Below are 21,387 nucleotides of genomic sequence, written 5' to 3'. Positions count from 1 at the left end.
CGAATTCCGTCACGGTCGCCATTCGTTTTAAGTGCGATTAGTTGTAAGAGTATCTCTTGACATCTCTTGGCATCAGTGACAGTGCTAGTGCCTGTTTCACTGGGGTTAGTCGTCAAAAATTCCGTTTTATTCAGATTCATTCTCAGACCGTGTTGCTTGAGACGGTCATTCCGTGTTTGGACAAAGTTAAAAGCCGGTTATGAAAGCAAGCAAATGTTATACTGATAATAGTATGAGGGGGACTGGCGAGTGTTTGATGATGTCTGATTCTCAGATCACCGTTACTTGAATTTAGTCTATTTATTGCACACGAACAGTCAGTCTGTAATACAAAGACGGAATCCTCGGGAAACGGTTTGGGCAAAGTTCAATGAACTTCTGGGCAAAAAAGTGCAGCTCTCCATGTGACTAAGATCAGTTTTAAACTCTGAATTGCGTACTTTTCAAAGCTTTTAAGAGACTTGTCCTACTTCCCGAGGTTATAACATCCATGACTTGTCCTACTTCCCGAGGTTATAACATCCATGGCAAAACCGAGAACTGCAAAAGCCCCAGAGATCATCCAAATGACTGAATCCTGAATCGCGCTTAGGAAAGCAATATGAATGAAAGCTGCTTAAATTTCCGGAACTCACAGCGTGAATATAAAAGGCTCTTAAAACATTCGAAGCAGGACTCCTTTAGAGCATAGTATAAGGAGCTTGAAGGAGAAAGGGAGACTTCGAGGCTGCGCAGAGTCCTTAAAAGGGATGAGTCGGCCAAGTTGAACTCCCTTAGAAAACCGGATGGAACTTTCACCAACTAGAGAGTTGGGTCTGTACAGACTCCGTTGGATGTACACCACCCGTGAGAACAGGTGACATTTCACTTTTGTCAGCGAATTAGCGGTTTCTTGAAACTCTTCAACACGAAAGTATTATAAGGAGAATTGAGACCGCGCGAGAGTGGTTGTTACCAATGACAGGCGAGAACCGCTATACTATCCTTTAACATTTCAAAGCAAGCACTTGGATAGACGCAATCAATCCAGCGATGCTAAGATAGGGTACAAAGTAATTAGAGCAACTTCCAAGAAGTATTTTTCGAGGATGTCTTCCTCTGGGCTACAAGCCTACCACTTGACAGAAGCTTAAGTCAGCCTTCATACCTAAGCCTGCGAAAGACGACTATTCAAATCCAAACAATTTCAGGGAAATCAGTTTGACATTATTTTCATGGAAATATCTAGAGAAATTGGTGGAGTGTCATATTCGCAAGAAGCGCCAGGGTTGTACTCACAAAATGAAAACCCCACCGTTGAAAGTCCTATGAGTCTGTTCTTCAGATTTTGATTTCGCTGATAGAGGAAGCACCTTGCAGCACGATGTTCATGTACATTTAGGGGGCCTTTTGTTATGCGCTGTTCCAAAAAACTTTGTGATGCAAGCGAGCATGGTGTTGATGAAACTTCAATTAAGTGGATCTACGCTATGCTAACGCGGAGATTGCTGTGTGCTACAGTGGAGGTTGATCACTTCTGCACAACGAAAGGCTGCCTCCAAGGAGCCGTGTTACCGCCACTTCTCAGGACTATGTCAACTAGAAAATCTACCAATATGCACCAAAACTTATGTCGATCACGTCGCTGTACTAGCTTTTGCTCGAGACCTCGGATCGGTGTGTAGAAATATATGTACAACGCACCGTTGATTTAATTAACAGTTGGTGCCTCGGGCATGGACATTCAGCAAATCTAAATAAAGCCAGGGAGAATTATTTACATACAGGAGGAAACTGAATGGTTTTTCCTAAGAAATTAAATATCTGGGAGTTATTATGGACTAGACGCTTCTTTAGAAACGGAACTTTGCCTCACTATGGGACTTAGATATTATGTATTAATATGGATATATGTCTCTGCCATTAGGTCTTTGTGCACTTATGCATCCGAAATGTAATCGGTTAAGCATTTTCACCCTAAACTGGTCTGCAAAGTACTGTATGTGTAAGTATTATCGGTGCCATGAGCAGGAGTCTAATTCGGTTAGATCTATGGGGATGCAACGGACGTGAAGGACACATGAGAAGAGTTAGTACAAGAACTGAATCCAGTTTTCCCAATACCTTCTGATGTTCAGATTCCTATATACTTGTTTGATAGAAGATATGAAGTCACCCTTAAACGTAGTGAAAATTGGAATCAACCAGAATGTGCGTGGCGGTATTTTATACCGACGGCTGAAAAACAGAATAGGATTTTGAAGCAAGCGTCTATCTTTGGAGTAAAAATGGAAAGTGGTCTTCTCCCTTTGGTGAATATGCAACTGTCTTTCATGCTGAAGTGTATGGAATCCTAAAGACAGCAATCTGGATGGTTGACGGGCAGGCATATCGCAATCTGCAGCGAGAGTCAAACTGAGGGTGCTAGACAGCTCTTTGATCAGTTTAAAAAACGTTTAGAAATATGGAAACTGATTGAACTCTATTTCTAGATTCAATGCCGTCGAACTACTCGGGTCCATGGTCCATTTTCTATTTTAGTATCCCGCCTAAGGACATCAGATTTTGGTGCTGAACATGACATTCATTAACGAAAATCACGAATTCGGGATATTCCGTTAGACAGGGAATCGCATGCAATCACTAGGGTCTGAGAGCTCAGAGGTGCTGCCTCCCCTCCCATCGGACGTATGATGTGGGGAAGAGGCACACAAAATCAATCTTAACCTGATTATTTCTCTTTTACAATGTAGCGCCCAATGTGGGGCTGAAAATAACGTTGATTTAAGATACAATGCTATGAAAGAGAAGATTCTATTTTAAATGTAAATTTGAATATGTAAAGTGGTGCATATACTAGTGGTAGAATCACCTATACCAGCAGAGGTGGAGGAAAGATCGGTGGGTAAAGCACAGACAGATTAATTTGATAGCGTTCATATTCACTCAGTAGTCATCATATTGAGAAATGGGAAAATAATCAACAAAAAGGGCGAACGTTTTTTTGAATATAAATTTATCTTAAATATGTAGGTGGCTATCAGACGCACGAGCGTATATGCAAACTGTACCTCAAAATTCTCACCATTTTCAATATTTTCCAGCTCATGAAGTATCCTAACATGGTAGGATTTTTCATGGAAATCTAAAATATTGTCACGTGCGTTCATGCTGGGAAAAAAATATACTAATAAGAAATTCGCCTTATGCAATATATATGTATGGAATATATCCAATCAAAACGTTAAAATGCCACTTGAACTTAAAATCTTTTTCATCTCTTATTAAATATAAAATGTAAGAATGTCACCAGCAGCTCGCCGGTAATCTGGCACATGCTCTACGGTTGTTATGTAGCTTCAATTGAACTAAGATAACTCAGTGGGTAGGCAAAGTAAGTATTTTCGCAAAAGGTGATGATTTTTCTGAAAAATATTTCCACGTGCCACCTAGAAACCCACTTGAACTTATAACAGTCGTACATGAAAATAGCACAAATATGCATAAGTCGCCATTTTTCAGTTGTACATAACAAAGATTGAGGTTTCTTAGTTTCGATTTTTTCTTGAAGATTTACTCACCGTAATTTCCATTATTAGTGCTGGTTTTGTCCTCAGAGCACTCGCCTGTCGTCGCAATGCTATTATTGAACGCTGTTGACTCCTTTGTGAAATTCTCGGCCCGGATACCATGCCATAGGGTTTTCGTTATTAAGAAATATGTTGCACATAATACGACGAGCGGGAAGACCAGAAGAATTAGGTCCAGAAATAAATTGTATGCTCTTTCGTAATAGATTGCTTCATCTGGCCATTCTTCACGACATTTCCTATGTCCTAGATACAATATACAAAATATACACAAAATACAAAATGGGTAAGAATAGTTGATATAATAGAAGGCACTAAGCTGACAGAATGTCTACACTTTCCACTAGAAGGGGATAAATCAAAAGGGAAAACCAGAGAGGATTTCACGGGTGACTTGTTTGTTGGAAAAGTTTTCCATGGGAATTTAGGTACTTTTTAAGTTAAAGTTTTTGACTTTCCTATAAAGACTGAAAATATGAGGGAACTTTCCAATTTTCGGTTGGATTGCGGGTGACTAACATAATGTAGGGGCTCTTACCTGTACTAGTTGGTATCAGGGTACTGAGTGCTGCTATGGGTAGCATACATATTAAGCTTCCCGTCCAAATGAAAGCAATTATTTTGTAAGCGTGCCGCAAAGTCTGCCAAACTCTTGATCTTAATGGGTGGCATATTGCATAATATCTTTCACATGATATGGCGACAAGTGTCCACGATGACACGGCTACCGATGTGGCTGAAAGCAGAAAGAAAACAAAAATGAGCTCCACAATTTGCTAGGAGTTTGCTTGAGAATTGTTTATGGAAAAGCAGAAAGTTCAACACAATTTACGGCCACATACTGTCTGTTAAATGTTAAGAATTCAAGTTAATGACGGTTTTCTATGTAAAATATCCTCGGATTAAATAACTAGGTCAATCAGCCTATTCAGAAAAGTGACAAGCAAGTTCTTATTAAATTTTCTATGAACCTCCCCCAAGCCAGATTTCTTTTCCAGCCATAATAGAACTGGCATATAATTTTCATGATCCATGATTAGTTTTCAATTAACATAAAGGCAAGAATGTGATACGCCTCAAGGATTTTGGGAATCTTTTCTATATTTTCATTTATGCTAGGCATCTGTCATAAATTTCATATCTAATATAAAGCTCCCCTTGGAGCCAAGCACAAAGTTCACAGTCGTTTACATACACTTATTTGGTATCATTACTTGCGAATTGTTGACCATTTAATCCTTAGTCGACATTGACTACTTTGTTGTATTTCATTTTAGGGAAAATTCAATTAAATAGGGTTCAATGTCAAGAGGATACCTACGTACTTCACCAACTAATGTAAATTTTAAGGTAACAATTTGGAGCATGGCTTCTCGAAATTGAACTATTGTTGCCTTTGTTGAATCCAATTCTATTTTTGGTTACAATGGCTATTTTTGCGATTTCCTGAGGACGTGTCTATTTAAAGTTTGCCCCGAATATTTCACTAGAATCGACGTAGATTTTCGTTTGGGAACACTTCAATTTAGTGTTATTTAACTTTCTAGTCTTTCCACTGGAGTTTGCAACAATATCGCACAGTACTATACAAATGCTGATAGGATATAAAATTGATTTTGAAATCCCTAAAAGGTTAATGGAAAAGTCCCAACCAAGTAGTGCGGAGACCAAATCAACATATGATATTACAAGTTTAGTACTGACACTACTGGTTTGTTGTTTAAAGAGGAAACTTTTTCAGTATTGCGAGTCATTCAATATTCTAGGGAGATTGGCAGTAAAGTAACATAATGGTACTGTTAAACCTATAAGAGTACAACCACTGTACGACGAACTGGATTTAGAGATGGGACACAGACGCTGAACTCTCCGTTAGTGAGTCACCAAAGATCTAATGTGCAGAACGCACTTCAATCGTGACGGAGGAGATAGGACCATCACAAGCATTTCTCCTCGGGTGACGTTTGAAAGTTACGTAACGGGGGTATGTTCTCTTCCATCCCTCGTCAGAAGCGCAAGCATTCCTGCAATTGGAAATTATATGAGAATTCGAACACGAGTGGTCGGGACAACGTATCCACAAAGAAGACCACACAAATAGAAGCAATAGAAGCAAGTTGGAGTTGTTTCGACAAACAAAAAGAAGGGTATAAACCCATGGAGAAGTAAGGTTGATGGCTGACCCCTCTCAAAGAATTTACCAGGGATCATCTGTTCAGAAGGGCAAGCCTTAAAAGTCATGGTAATCCCACCAGTAAGGAGCGAGGAAGTTTCCGGTATGATTCTCACAATGAAATTCCAGGCCTTGATGGAATATACAATACAAATACTTTTGAGCAAACTATGATCTAGAGAGCATTCAAACCGAAATGGTCCATTAAACTAAACCAGGTAGAAATTGGGCACTCTTTTTCTAAAATAGAGTGGTTCCATTGAATTAAGTCTAGAGAAATAATTTAAACGTTTCCTACATTTCTGAGTAACTACTGAGATGATCAACGGCTTAACGTATTTAAGTCAGCTTCGCTTGAAGCTTCTATCTCTCCTCAACCATCCAGGTTGGAGCGAATATCACCGCGTACGCTTCAGCCTGAAGTACCCTTGTATACAGTCCAAACGAAAAAGCCCACTTTTCATTTTTATCCGAAAGGTTCAGAACTCTATTTTGTTTTCAAATCACTGGTGAAGAAGATCTCAGTATATCCCGTCATCTATTTGTCTAGTTCGTCCCGATTTTCCAAAGTTTTGAGGAGAACTTCATATGCTCTACCGAGCAGATGTATTGAAACTCTGGAATCAGAGTGCGAAACGGAACTTAGTCACCTTACAATGAAAGCTCTTTTATTTCATCTTAACCCATTACACTATATGTGAATCAGTGAACATCAGCCTAGTAATGGCAACATATATCCACATTACTACGTAAGGTATAAGTGATCATGCCGAGGAAAAGGTACGCTGCACAGCTCATTAGCAGTGAAAGGTCACTTTATCTTTACCTCTGTATATGTATTATTTCCAAAGAAGGTTCTTATCTAGTGCAACTCGCAGTACTTCCTCGGAGAGTTGAAAGATTGTACAATTCACCTGTGGAAAGCAAAAGTCATTCAGCTTCCTCCACCAAAAGTTAGCATAGCTAGGGCATCCGCATAAGCTTGGGCGCCCATTGATAAATTTTCGAGTTCGCATAGTAGCGAGTCGATTAAGGTAGTTTCTTCTATTATCAAGTAGTGATCACACCCTTCTAACGCACAGCAACCTCAGCGCTAGCATAGGACTTAATTAAAGATTCATCCAGATCATCCTTTGATCGCATCACAAAGTTTTTGGAAAGACACACACCACGTACTAGCCTTTCAGAATTGCGTCCCCTATTTTGGAAACCAAAGGGGGAAAAGTAGTTGTATATGAATTTCTACGCAGGTAAGCACGTTAGTTTTCATTTAAAGAGTGCGTTCTTCTCGTGAATGTGACCCTCAACCAGTCATTTCATACATTTCAACGAGAATGATATGTCTGAAGTTCTTTGGATTTTAATAGTCACCTTTCCGAGGTTTCGCTACGAATAATAACTTAACCTCCTGTGATGGGAAAGACGTGTTGGAAACATAGTTCTTATAGGTCATTCCAGACATCATCTACGCCAGGTTCTTGGAAGTGCCAAAAGAATAGTATAACAACTATTACTTTTTCACTGGTAACAATCACTATAGCAATGTTTTAATTCCCCACGCAACACTTTCGTATTGAAACGTATGCAAAAATGTCCAACTCTCCGCCTCCCTCTACTGTCACCTTTTCTTCCAGATTTTCTTGGAAGTATACCAAGAGAACCTGTACTGACGCAGCTCTAGTGTTTGTGAAAGTACCATCTGGTTTTCTGCAAGATTGCAGTTTGAACGACCCATCTCTTTCAAGGACTCTATACGACGTAGAGGTCTACGCCAACAAAGTCCACAGTCGCCTAGGGAACTACATTTTATACCCAAAAAGTTCACTGAGGTTCACATAATCCATTCTCTTATGACTTTCCCCTTGTATTACACTCTGTTCGGGATGGAAGAAGTAATCTGGAGTATACATTTTTGGATGGCACAGGAAAAATTAGTTAGCGTACTAGGAAAGCCAAAATTAAAATATAAGAGGGCGTGCCTGTGAAGTTGGATGAAAATCGCACACGCTGATAGTACATGGATAAAAGCTATTTGAAGAACTTCATCTTCGGACTAAAAGAAGGCAGGGTGACAAACAAATAGATGACAGGTAGAAAGCAAGGATTAAGACGATTTGAGTCTTGTTCCATAATAAATTAAATAATAATAATGACCATTAGTCTAACAACCCCTATTGGATCAGGGCCTTCAAGTGTGTTTGAGCACTTCATTCAAGACCATAACGGTACACTACACCGACCGACATCCAACATCCAGTCACGATAGCAAAAATCCCTCTGCCACCGGTGAAATTTGAACCGGCGCCTTCCGCTACGATAGCCCAGCTAAATTAAGGCTTTCCATAAATAGTTCTTCTGAAAACTGCGTCAATTAGATTCACGGTCTGACACTAGCCCTTTACTTGCGTGTTGCGTCCGCAGATTCTCCGTGAAAAGAAACGCCCATAAGCTTCTCGACGGTAAAACATTCGCCAATTGGTAAATTCATAAAAATGCCAACCGGGAAGCAAAGCAAGCGATCGCTGTCACCCGAGCGACCCATTACAAAGATCTTTAGAATAAACTGGATACTCGGGATAGCGAAAGAGATCTATATCGACTAGTCAAAAGTCGACACGAGCGCACACAGAATATTGAACATTTCCGTTGCGTTAATGCCAAGAACGGTACTTTGCTTACCGACCGACGCACAAGCCGCCACGGGTAGATGGTGAGAATATTTCGAGAAGATTTCAACGGAAGAATTTGTTCACACTCCACTTCCACAAGCAGTGCCGACATTTGGAGCCATTCCACCTGTCAGCGCAACTGAAGTCTAGGAAGCAATAAAGCGAATGAAATTGGGGAAGCCAACAGGATCTGACGACATCTCATCTAAGCTCTTGAAATCAAAGAGCTGGTACCCAGCACTGTGGCTCAGTGAATTCTTCAATCGGGTTATTCAGGAAGGAAGAACACCATCTGGCTGGCAAAAATATGCCTTAGTTCCAATATGGAAACAAGTCCAACAACAACACCGGAAGCTCCGTGCTCCAGGTATAAAGGTTTTGTGTTCATCTAATGTGAGCAACTCTCTATGAACCTTCCTCCATTCATACATACATACAAGAGTGACAATCGGTTCAGCGGTTCCCGAGTAAATCGACTGTGATAAACAGACAGACGGACAGATGGGCAGACAGACATTGAACAGATTTTAATAAGATTTTGTTTCTCAGAAAGTCTTAAAAAGTTAGTCTAACAGAATGTTCAAATTGCCGTCCGATCCGGTTACTTTCCTATACCATGAAGATTTTTAAACGCATTCTTGACAACCGTATTCGCGGAATTGTTAAAATAACCGTGAATGAAGGCAGAATTATCAAAAAGTGTGTAATATGCGCTGTGCGGTTACTCATGGAGAAACAATATGAGAAGCATCGTCTTCACATTGCATTTCTGGATCTAGAAAAAACGTTTGATTGTGATCTGCCCAGAACTGAGCGATTTAAATATTTCGGGTCAATGCTATCAGCCAATGGAGAACTGCATTATGAAATTACTTCAAACATTAGCGTAACCTGGACAAAGTGGCGTTCCAGAAGTGATCGGCGTATCAATGAACGTCTCCAGTCCAAAATTGATCGCAATGTCGTTCGTCATGGCGCTCTTCCTGGCTCCGAGTGTTGGTCGACTATAAAGGACAATGAACGGCGTTTTGTGGTAATGAGAAGAAAAAAGTGGCATCGGACTAGTAGCGTGGAACGCATTGGTCACATCCGAAATGAGGATATCTGCAATGGATTTGGGGTTCTACCAATTCTGGAAAAATTACGAGGGAAATGTCTTAGATAGTATGATCATGTCATTCGCGCTAAAAAAAAGTCACTCGCCAAGAACGGTCTGAACATTGAAGTCGATAGTAAGTAACCAAAAACCTGGCCGAAAGCTTCACAACTATATACATGATGAAACTAAATGGCGCAGTCGATCACGACGGGGCGATCTAGCTTGTGAACGGGACAAAGGCTAAAGAAAAAGAACTTAACTGCTACGTGTGGTGTCAGCGTGAAGAAATCTAGCTCCGATACCTGGAGAAATTCAGTGTAATGGGAGCCATGAATAAAAAAAAAATTAAGAATAAAAGTAATAAATGATTGCCGCCACAATCCGCCATCATTCCACATCGAATCAAAATACAAATCCACCTGCCATCAATACGATTTGAACCGTGATCTTCCATTGCGATAACTTAGTACCTTAACCACTGGGTCATCTGGGCACCACGGAAGCTGAAGCGGCCGCTAACAATAGCGATTTGAGAACTATATGCATCATGAAACAACCTGCAGATGATCGCAAATACTTTGACGATCCGGTTAAAGACGTTAATGGTCAGCTTCCGATTCACGATGGCAAGTAGGTCAAGGTGTGGACAGAAATGATTAAGTTTCGTTTTTCTTGGATGAGATCGTCTTCGCGGCATGCAGATACCAACTCCTTTTTCAAATAGAAATGCGAAACTTCTAAACTATGGAGGTAGTGGTAGTTGGACTTTACGGTTTTCCCAATTAATTATCTCGTTCGTTTCCTACAATTTTTTGATGGTTGGGAATCAGTTAACTTTCCCAAAGAGGAAATGAAGATGATGACAGTAAAAATTCCGATTACAGATTAGAGAGTGAAGAGAAAGTATTATTTGCGATAAGCGTTTGAACAATTCATAAAAAACCAAAGAAATTGTAGGAAAACAATTCGCACGAATCTGTGTCATCGCCCAATGCCACCTTTATCGGTGTGATCAAGCACGCAACGCCGTAGGGAATTGAATTCTAGATAAGTTACGTAAAAATATAGTAACCATACGATGAAAGTTTTTTAAATAGGAATCATACCATACCAATTTCTGATTTCACACCTGATACACCTTTCTTTGTTGTATTATAGAAAATGTCCTGAAGCCATACCAATGAACATTTTTCCCAACTGGCAGTTTTAAGTTAACCGGTTTCTTCCGTCGCAAATCGCATTCACAATGTCCTTTCACAACAGAGAAACCACCTTTCCACTTTACCTTCGCCTCCACTTGCAACATATAGAAATCAATCAATCAAATCATCCTTTCCACTGAGCTCAGTTTACGAATTCACTACTGCTTGCGGTAAAGTTGTTCTGATGGTAATTGAATCAATATGATTCCGAAAGGAATCGATATACGGACCGAATGAACAACGCAAACGTGACCTTTATGGACCTTATAATCGGATGCAACCACAACCGCCTGTTCCTGGCATTTATTTACACAACAAATTTGAATAATTAGATATCCCGCAATTCGCATGGAGGCATGTTTCATGTGGTTTAATTTCCGGTCTGTTTTCGGGGTTGATTTAGTTGAATCAACTTCCACCAAAGCTGGAATTGATGGGATCAGGCGGGTGCAACCATTACGAGCAGTTGAAAACTAAAATTAACCCTGTACTTGAGGTAATTCACAATGAAGAGAATTTTGGATAACGTGCCAATTGCCAGGTGTCTCCCTTAAATACAAATCGGCATAGAAATAAAACGAATTAAAATGTTATACAAGTACGTGTTTGATGAACATGTTAATTATAGATTTCTATTTGGAATCCGATCAATGTCCAGAAACCGTTGATAATTTTCCTATGACATGTTCGGAGAATAGATTGGAATCTAATGTCAGAACCATCTGTTATCCTTAAACTGGATTGAGTTGAATTAATTTCACTTTGCGTGGGAATTGCAACTGTATTGACCAATTTCCTTATCTGACAAAGTGGACTAAAACTTTGAAATGAAACCTTGTAATGGACCAAATGCCAATTAATGCCTGTTGTATCCTATCTTGCACTCCCTTGTCCGTTTGACCATCGCAACACTCGATAGTTAATTTCGAAAGGCGTCGAGCGTAGGACACAATTTCAATTATCTATTGTTTCAAAGAACCGTGAAGAGACTCTTTGTGAAAAAATGCGTGTTGCACGCAATTGGTTGATTTCCAAAGCGTTTGTGACTGCTCTTGCGAAAGGTTTTTCCGAATGACAAACCCTTTTATTCAATTTGTGTGAACTTTTTGTCATATTCTTTTTTTTTCGGGATAAGTAAGATGACGTGCGGTGAGTATTGTTAGATATAAAGGGGTAGTAGGTTGACATTGTACCTGTCTATCTAGAACGTTTCATCCCAATCTAGTTCCCGGCCCTAATCAAGGCGGAATTGATTTTCAGTGCTATTCGTTGTTGGGTTTCCGCTAATGATAAATTTTATACACACATAGTGACAACAAATAAGTGACTCAATTTCCTCTCTATTTTGTATGTTTGGAGTGAGCAATACTACTCTGCCATTGAAAAATGTTTACTAGTCAAACCAAATCAATAAAGAGTTATCCAAGTTTTCTGTTAAAGTTTTTCTATCTGCCTTTCTGTTACTCCCAATCTGATTGAAAACGAAATTTACTACACAGCGAACGGCACAGCTTTGTGTTGAATTTAAGGGTAGCTAAACTACCTGAAGTATCTTTTAAATTTGCAATAGAAGGGCGACGCCAATATAAAGAATGATCCACGCACATTGTGAAAAGTTTGGTGAAAGTCTTGCTAATATTATCAAATATATATTAGGTTTAAATTTGCTGGAGCTTAACACACCATAGAATATTAGTATTCGAATAAAATGAATAGTCCCAGAGAGTAAGAGGCACAAGATAGTGACTTATTTTTTTTTTTAAATATTAAATGTAGCCGGCTTATTTGCACTGATTGTTTTATAGAAAATCCAAAATTGTTCTGTGAACGGTTTATTGATCCAAATGTACATTTCGGTAGCAATTTGCTACCTTCATGACTGGGTCATGAGAGAAAAAGCCAATACGTTGTTGTATTTATACTTATTTCTAATACTTAATCTTAAAAGTTTAGGTGCTCTTTGACTTTATCTGGCGAATGTATGTTTTCGGGCAGTTATTGCACCTTATCCTGTATATCCCGCTTTTTTCTTTGTTTTGCTTCCGGTCCTTCTCTGCAGTTAACCGGTTCTTGAGAGTGTGTTCCCTGCTGGAGTCATATTTAGACAAACTCACCCGCATATCGTTAAAAAATTCTTTGGAATAGGTGATCCCTATTCCATATGATTTCCCTTTAATTTTTTTCTTGTTCGTATAAGGTAGTCTAATTGTTTCTTGATAGTCTTGATTGTCTTTCTTTTATTATTTTGTCTATCATCCAGGGGTTGAATCCGTTTTTTGTTGCCATATCTTTGATGAACGTTTTTTCTTTGTTGAATCTTTCTTCGATTAGGGGTACTGTTAGGAGGCGATGTATCATTGAGAGATATGTAGCCTCCTACAGTTTATTGTAGTGTCCTGGTACGGCCTTGAATCAAGTGCTCTAACACACCTCTAGGCCCTGATCCAATATGGATTGCTGCACCAACGATTATTATTATTATCAATGCGTCCAAACTGAGAAAAGCTTCGTCTGCCCTTTATCGAAAAAAATTTCAGCAATGTCAACAGGTGTATGTATATTAGTCTACTCTGCGTAGGAGCTACATTCTGAAGAAACTAAAAGTTAATATTGGTGTGCGATATGATGAGGCATTTGAAATCCAGAGCACAGAATTTGGCCTCATTATCGGAGACGTTCCTAATGCTACCTTTACTAGAGATCAGATAGAGAACAGAACAACGAGCCATATACCTTAGCCGAATGGTTCCACATTTGAAAAAAGAGGCAAATAGAGCCGGACTGAAAATAAACAAAAGCTAACCAAGGTTCTAAGTCTGACTGTTCATCACATCTATCTATCTGAATTAATTGATAGAATACTAAAAGCGTTGATCGACTTGTATACTTTGTAGGAAATACCTCTGTGTTGGTCATCATCAGTTTTTCCTCGAAATGTGTAAAAAGCTAAAACTGAGACAAAATATGAGCTCTATATCTCTCACTTATTTCGTATTCGGAATGTGCAATGAGAGTTAAGGTGTCTCCGACTCATTGATTATCAATGCGCAATCGGATGAAAACTATGTAATTGGAAGAGGTTTAGTTAAACGTGTAGGACGAGCATGATAACACGCAATTAGTAGACGTACTAACTTGTTGCCATAGCTTGAGATCTTCCAATAATACATGTGTGTGGTGAATATGTGTGTGTAAAAACAGGTTTAGCTTGAAACCCTTCCGCTTGTCCACGCTTTAAAGTAGGTAATATAAGAAAAGATCTCAATCGGAGATACGCAGTGAAAGAGTTGAATAGAAGAAGATTATAGAAGAGTAAAGATCTCGGTCGAATAGATACGACGCGAGTAAGAAATAAAAGACAAATTAAGGGACTTTTTTGTGTTTTAATATTTGTACTTTTTAGTACTTTACAGGGGTCTAGGAAACTATGTTGCCCTGTAGAAACCGCTATGTGCTTCTTTATTGTTTTGGTTTGAGTTGCCAGAAAAATTCATTATATTTTGTTGTGTATGCCAACCAAGTTCCTCATTAGTAACTGCTTTAGGCCAAAATACCTCGATGACACTATGCAGACATGCACTAATGAAAGCTTGGAAGTTTTTAGTAACGGCAATAGTGAGTTCCCAAATACTACTCCCACATAGGAGCACGGAGAAAACACTGGTACAGAAAAGCCTCAAGCTGGGCTTTAAAATCAAGAACTGTATTGAATGGAAAACAACAAACACAGCTCAATATTGGCAAAGAAACACAGCCGACCATTACCATTAGCTTTTCTTATCTGCGACACCAGTATAGACAACATTCGTCATTCCTGAGATAATTCCATTATTCGACGAGATATGTTGTATAAGTAAACAGTAAACGGTAGGAATCCGACATGCGCGTCCTCAACTCACAAACCCACGATGGGTTTTCTCCAGGCGAAAAAAAATTAATGGAAGGCAGGCAGATATCAAGCTGATTTAATGAGGTTAAACCATGCTAACAAAAACCTTAATAAGCTTTGTAAACAACATGGCTGTCATCAAGTGCCAGGGGGTGATGATAAACGTAACGCTTTACACAGGACCTGCAGTATACTTGCCATAAAATATTGTAATAACGCTGATGGCTAAGGTAATGGGCTCCATTTTATTCTACGCAGTGCCAATTGATATTGATAATGAAATAATTGCTACTGCAGTAATAACGACAGTTGAAATATCGTTGAAATGATAGAATATGGCTGCCATTTTCCTCTTCGTGAGGTGTAGCGCAATCAAAACACCTACGCGCCATCACTCGCCTCACGATTTCCTGAGATGCCTGCACTCTTTCTCTACTGTTCTGCGCCAAGTGCTCTTGGGGCGATCCATCTATCGGCTATTTTGAGAAAGTGGATTCCACTGCATGGCGTAGCCAGCAAAGCAATTGTCGTTCCTCCATTATGTGTGACCTATCGACTGCCACTTCGGTCTTCAGATAGTATCACTCGTATATATGATTCACCATAAGGAAAAATGATAAGAGCATAAGATAGTTAACGGGTTGATAATAACATTGGGAACGTGAAAAAAGTAACCGAAGTGAAGGGAGGCGCAATTATGAGCGACATCAATGAAGCAAAAAAAGCAATCTAGATGGAATAAGATCCGTCCCGTGCTACATAAGGTCCTTCCATGGGGAATGCGGGCTGCAGGATGCTTTTAGGGAGAAGAAGTGCTATATACTGGAAAACCCAGGTCAGCATTTTCTGAAAATATCCATCTTCGGTAAAAAATGAGAGACAGGCTGGTGGTATGGCATACAGACAGGCAGATAGAAGACCTGTTTTGTCAAGGTTTTGTTTTATGCAAAATTTACAAATAGAGTGAATGTTAATTTCTTTTAGGAAAGCGTATGTTACATGAATGAAAGACTTGGATATGTTTAATGGCTATTTTTACGTAAGGATGAGAATGGGCAGACTTCCCAGCCAAATCACAAGGAATTACTCCTAATTGAACTTTTACAAAACATACTTCAATAAATCCAGACGGTAACGAGCAGGTCTAGGGAACCCATTTCGATATCTTGGATAAGTTTCATCAAAAGATTCAATTAGAAAACTTGAATAATTGGTAATTACCAAGAAAAGAAAATTTAAACGACAATTGCAACATCAATGGGCGGAGTCAACTCACTCCAGCTTGATCACCTTTCGTCTTTCTCGTCTCCTCTGCCTTTCGTGGTGTGTTTATCGTTGATGCGATCATGAGTTGACCGCATTCCAATCTTCCTGACATGCTAACATTCTTGGCATCAGATTTTCTAGTACCAGAGCCTCTCCTAAAATCTCCTCTAAGTTCTTCCTTTCTTCCACAAACTCTGGACAGTGGAAGAATACGTACTCTGGGTCCTCTGGGAATCTATCGCAGTTTGGACAGTTTAAACCTGTGCAGGTAATGGTGATATCGCCCATGCTCCGGGAGAAACTGGGTAATATTATAATTAATTTCACCGTGTCATCTCTCCAACCACTCCTTGGTGGCACGAATAAGTCTCTGAGTTCCTCGACTCTTTGCCGAGCGGCGTTCTTCATCTGCAATAAAGGAGAGTTGGATCTGATGCTATACTTGTTCGTCATCTCATTGGATCATCCCTCCCCGAGATGACGAACGCGTCATCATCTGAGACGGAGGAGCACACTTTTAGTGCTGTTCTCCTGTAAACTGCATTCAGTTTGTTAGCGTTGCATGTGATATGCAATGCCTTTTTTCAAACGGGAGCCACATCGAGCAGGATCAAGCCCACTACCCCAGCTATAAGCAACCTCGAAATATACCGCGGCCCTCTCGCTTTCGGCATCATTCTTGCCAAGGGCATAACTCAGCATCTTCGAAATATTTTGGGACTGCAACTAGCGCCATATCGCAGTGGACCTAGTTCGGAGCTCTGGGAGACACCCGCAGAAACAACGTACTTCTTCCGTTCGTCATCGGTGTCTTATAAGAACCTGCGTTCTTGTAAACAGCTGTTGGCAACAGCTGCCAGATAGGCGAGCATACGAATATTCGCCAGAGATTTTAATTGGCCGAATTCAATGCATTTCTCGTGTTCAGGGTCACTACAAGTACTACTCTTTCCATGAATTGAATTTTCGATCAAGTCAGTAACGAATTTGATGGCATCAGTGGTTGATATGGCTTTACGGAACCTATACTGTCGGCCTGGGATGCCTCCTTGTCTCTAAGTCATGGGGAGTAATCTATTGTATTTGCTCTAGCATTTTCCACAAGGGGCCCAAACACATATAGGCGGGTACGAAGTTGGCTCACCAGGATGTTTACTAGCCTGCTACCGTTTCCATGTCGCAGGAAATATCTCCTCGGATGCACGCTTCGAACAACTCAGCGAGTATGCTGAGTTTGGTTTTTATGACAAACTTAAGTTCCCTATTGGGTATGCGCTCCAGACCCGTCTGTCCGTCTATGCGTCGGTCACACGAGATTTCCTCCGAAACAGCTGGAGTGATTACGACGCTATCGGCTAATGGTGGGCTGCACTAATTCGAGAAGTAACTCGCTACGTCATTCAGTAGATGCCGGGCTCAGGACCAGTCATCCCTAAATAAAAGTAGCTGTACTAGCCGAAACCAATCTAGGTGCAAACCAGCCACACAAATTGTGTGTGGGTAGTGTTCCATCCAGATGAATATATATCTACGTTAGTACCTGAGGTGTTCAATTTTTGTAGGGTAGGTAGGTATAAGTGGCCGCTCCGAGGTGCCCAATTAACGCTTCGGTGCGCCGTTTTGATGCCACGAAATCCTAAGACCGTGACTGTTCTTATGGGAGCAGGCAGGCAGAGTTCAGCCGGCTCGGATCTTCAGAGCCAGCCCGTAGCATTCACGAAGGAAAGCAGCTCTCCGGCCCTGCAGCTAGAAATCTCTCTGAGGTCCCCAAAGAGTGGTTTACCCAGTGTCGGCAGCCTGACTCTAGCCAGAGCTGGGCAGTCGCAGAGAAAGTCCATGAGGATTTCCCTTCCTTCTCCGCAGCTTCGGCAATGCGAGTTGTAGGGTATGCCGGTTTAGCGGTTTAGTCCTCTATGGACCAGTGCCCCATGCAGACCGCCGTAATCTTGAATGCATTTGCACGCGTCTGGCATAGGAGCTCTCGTGATCGGGCTATGTTATAAGCGGGCCAAATTTTCCTTGACTTGGCACACCTTGTAAGTGTTCGCCATCTCAGTCCCGCGGCTGCTAGGTAGTGCGAGTATACTCGGTTTCTCGTGAAGTTCAGCTTGCGTATGACATAGTCCGTGGGGGATGCCCAGATTTCTCGAGGTATTTCATCTAGTATGTTGCTGTGGCCGTAGGACTTCGCTGCCCAGCATCCGGACTCACGTAGTCTGACGGCACCGCACGCTGCAACATATTTAATGTGGAAGTCTAGGGGGAGGAGATGCAGGAGTACATTGAGAGCATCTGCCGGGCAGGACTGCAGAGCCCCAGTAGCACCTGCACACGCGGTTCTTTGAATCCTATTGGGCTTCATTCTGTTGTATTTTTTCTTCAAAGCCTGCCACCATACAATAGAGCCGTACGTTAGGATCGGACGCACTACAGCGATGTACATCCAGAGAACCATCCTCGACCGGAGACCCCATTTCTTTGCAAGGGTTCTCTTGCAGGCATAGAAGGCTATACAGGCCTTCTTAACCCTCAGTTCTATGTTCAACCTCCAATTTAGCTTAGGATCCAGGATTACACCCAGATACTTGACATTAGAGGAAAGAACCAATCTTTTTTCATTCAGCCGTGGTAGATGGAATTCAGGTATCCTTGGCTTGGTGGTGAATAGCATCAGTTGCGTTTTGATTGGGTTTATGCTGAGTCCGAATCTTGCGGCCCACAAGCACACTTTTCGCAACGCTCCTTCCATGATGTCGCTCATAATGGACAGAAACATCTCTGATACTAATATCACCAAGTCGTCGGCATACGCCACCACCTTCGCCCTGCTGCTGTCCAACGTACGTAAAATTTTGTCCGTTACTATTAACTAGAGCACCGGTGAGATTGCGCCAACTTAGGGCGTGTCTCTGTTCACAGCTCTGGTCATCCGGTTGCTTTCCAGATCCGACTGCATTATCCTGGTACTCAGCATGGATATAATCCAATGCGTGAGATACCCCTCCAATTGTTAAAAGCTCCCTCTATATTCAAGAAGGCAGAAAGGGTATACCGCTAGTACTGCAGCGACCACTCAACTGTGCCAATTATCTCGTAGAGGGCGGTTTCTGTGGATTTTCCTTTGAGGTAGGCATGCTGGGACTGAGAGAAACGCGTTTTCTCCATAATCGTCCTTAAGTGAATGTCCAGGACGCCTTCTAGGGTCTTCAGCACGAAAGAGGTTAGGCTGATTGGTCTAAAGTCCTTCGCGGACTCATGACCGCGCCTGCCCGCTTTCGGTATGAAAACCACTCGTGCGTGCCTCCAGCACTGGGGTACGTATCCTAAAGAGATACAGCTCCGGTAAATCTCAAGAAGCCACGGCACAACCCTTTCTTGCTACTTCTGTAGCATGACTGGCATTATGCCATCTGGGCCTGGAGACTTGTATGCGGAGAAGCTGTTTATAGCCCAGCCGATCCTATCCTCGGTGGAGGGAAAGTGCATTTGAACCAGCAGCTCCAAGGTTACGCTAGAAGATTCCATCCAGGCGCCTTCCGACTTTTTAAGGATGATGGGCTCTTATGTTCCTTGGACAGAATCTTACTGAGCCTCGCATATTCACTAGTGCTTTCGATGTTCCGACAATAGTCCAGCCAAGACCGCCTCTTGGCGGTCCTGATGGCCGACTTGTACTTCTTCAGGCAGTCCTTTTATGGTTGCCAGTATTTTTGCCTGTGGCAGATGTTGAAGATTTCTCTGGTCAATTTTTGTACTTATATCTGTATAATTTTTGTACTTATATATGTATACTTTGACGCATGCAGTAAAGTGGAAGTATTTAGATGCATGTTATCAATTTAAATAGGTATGTGCATATAAATGCATATATGTACATATTTGTATGTGGTAATAGACAATGGTTGTTTAGTATGAGCATAATATAATATCTATGTCTTCAATATGCACATATATCTAAAATTTTCGAAATACATACATGAAGGAATATTTTGAATTTGAGACTTGCATAGGAAAAAGCTGGGCGCTTCCGGTATTCCGAATTGTCTTCACATTTAGAATAATGGTGATTGCCTTCATGCTACATCATTGCGGACGTAACCACCAACATCATCGGAGCTGACGCGCTAAAGCGCCAACCTGCGCCACCGCTGTCTCCTCAACGACCGCATTAGCCTTTTCGAAACTTGTGTTTCTTTGCCAGGGCACGTGTGGTGTAACCCAATGTCCCGGTCGTCCGCTAGTGTTGCGCTAGTGGTGTCTTGACTTGGAAACAGCTACAGGGGCGGATATCTCGCAATCTGTTGTCCGCTCTCCCAAAGGAGCTCAAGAACTCTACCTCTGCACCGAAAAGTAGTAACAGACAGCTCGCAAGCCTTTTTCCGTATTCGTAGAGGAGTTCCAAAACTGTATCTCTGCCCTGCGATCAGGATTAGTACAGCAAGGTGTTCGCCTGTTTCTTAGCCTAATATAGTCGACTTATTTGCTTACCTAATTTAATTTCTTGTTTTTTCACACCAACTTTTGTTAAAATTACACATTTAGTAATTTTCTCACACTCACTTTTTCCCAAGGTAGATTCCCGTTTCAACCACCTTTCCGTATTATTATGTTTATCCACCGGTTGTAATTTTCTATGTATGCAGTATCTCTAAATAAGTTATTCTCACAAGTGAAATTTGATATGCAGCCCGTCCGTCTTGGGTCTTATTGGAATTCTTTTCCAGAAACACAGAACACAGGAACTCGACGTACGATAACGAGCTTCTCCCTACTTTCGCCGCCGTTAAACACTCCCAACGTATCATGGAAGGTAGACAGTTTATGCTCGCCGTTGACCATCGCCCACTGACTTTCGATACTTATCAGAGCCCTGCGAAAACGCCAGTCGAGACTGCTGGACTACACCTTACAAATTAACAGGAAGTTTGCATACACACCGGATGCACATAACTTTGGAACGGACGCGCTTTCGTGAATTAACACTATGGAGATCGCTACACTACTAGGCAACGCCTTAGCGAGGGGCAGGTTTCTGACGAGCAACTTCCACATTTATTAAACTGTCCGCATGTCAAGCAGCAGCAACAAGCGACGGCCAAGTGAGTTGAGTTACGCTCCTTCTGCACAGTTCTTCGTAAAGAAGTCCTCTGTTGGGTTAAGTAGTATGTACCCTGCCAGTAAACCAAAGTATATCGGCAGACTTCGCAACTCCGGATGGTCGTTTCAACCATAACCACGTGGACTTGATCAAGCTATCATTATCGCAAGGTTTCCAGCAGTGTCTTATAATCATCGAATACTACATCCGCTGGCCTCGAATCAAGGTCCGCAATTTAAGGCTGACTTTTTCTCAGAGAAAACATGCACCAAGCATGGCCATAGACCACGCCTGCTGCGAATAATATGAGAGCTTTCAAGCAGCACCAGCAGAAATGGTCTTTGGTACTTCGCTGCGAATTCCGGGAGAGTTTGTTTCCACACTAGACCAACCCGCGAAGAGCACCATTTTCGTAGCTGACC

The 21,387-nt window shown here is 41.3% G+C and overlaps 1 protein-coding gene across 1 annotated transcript in view; it reads right to left on the bottom strand.

The window, feature by feature from the left end:
• LOC119658261 (cholecystokinin receptor type A) overlaps positions 1 to 21,387 on the bottom strand; it is a 482,976-nt gene that overhangs the window by 85,359 nt on the left and 376,230 nt on the right. Inside the window, exons 2-3 of the mRNA XM_038065553.1 lie at positions 4,108 to 4,305; positions 3,561 to 3,815 (exon numbers count right to left, since the gene is read on the bottom strand). Coding sequence (XP_037921481.1) covers positions 3,561 to 3,815; positions 4,108 to 4,305 — 453 coding nt within the window. The remainder of the gene's footprint in view (positions 1 to 3,560; positions 3,816 to 4,107; positions 4,306 to 21,387) is intronic.

This window comes from Hermetia illucens, chromosome 5, assembly GCF_905115235.1.
Source record: "Hermetia illucens chromosome 5, iHerIll2.2.curated.20191125, whole genome shotgun sequence".
Taxonomy (NCBI): Eukaryota; Metazoa; Arthropoda; class Insecta; order Diptera; family Stratiomyidae; genus Hermetia; species Hermetia illucens.
Note: the sequence above shows the minus strand (reverse complement) of the source record. Positions and strands in the feature narration are given on the sequence as shown.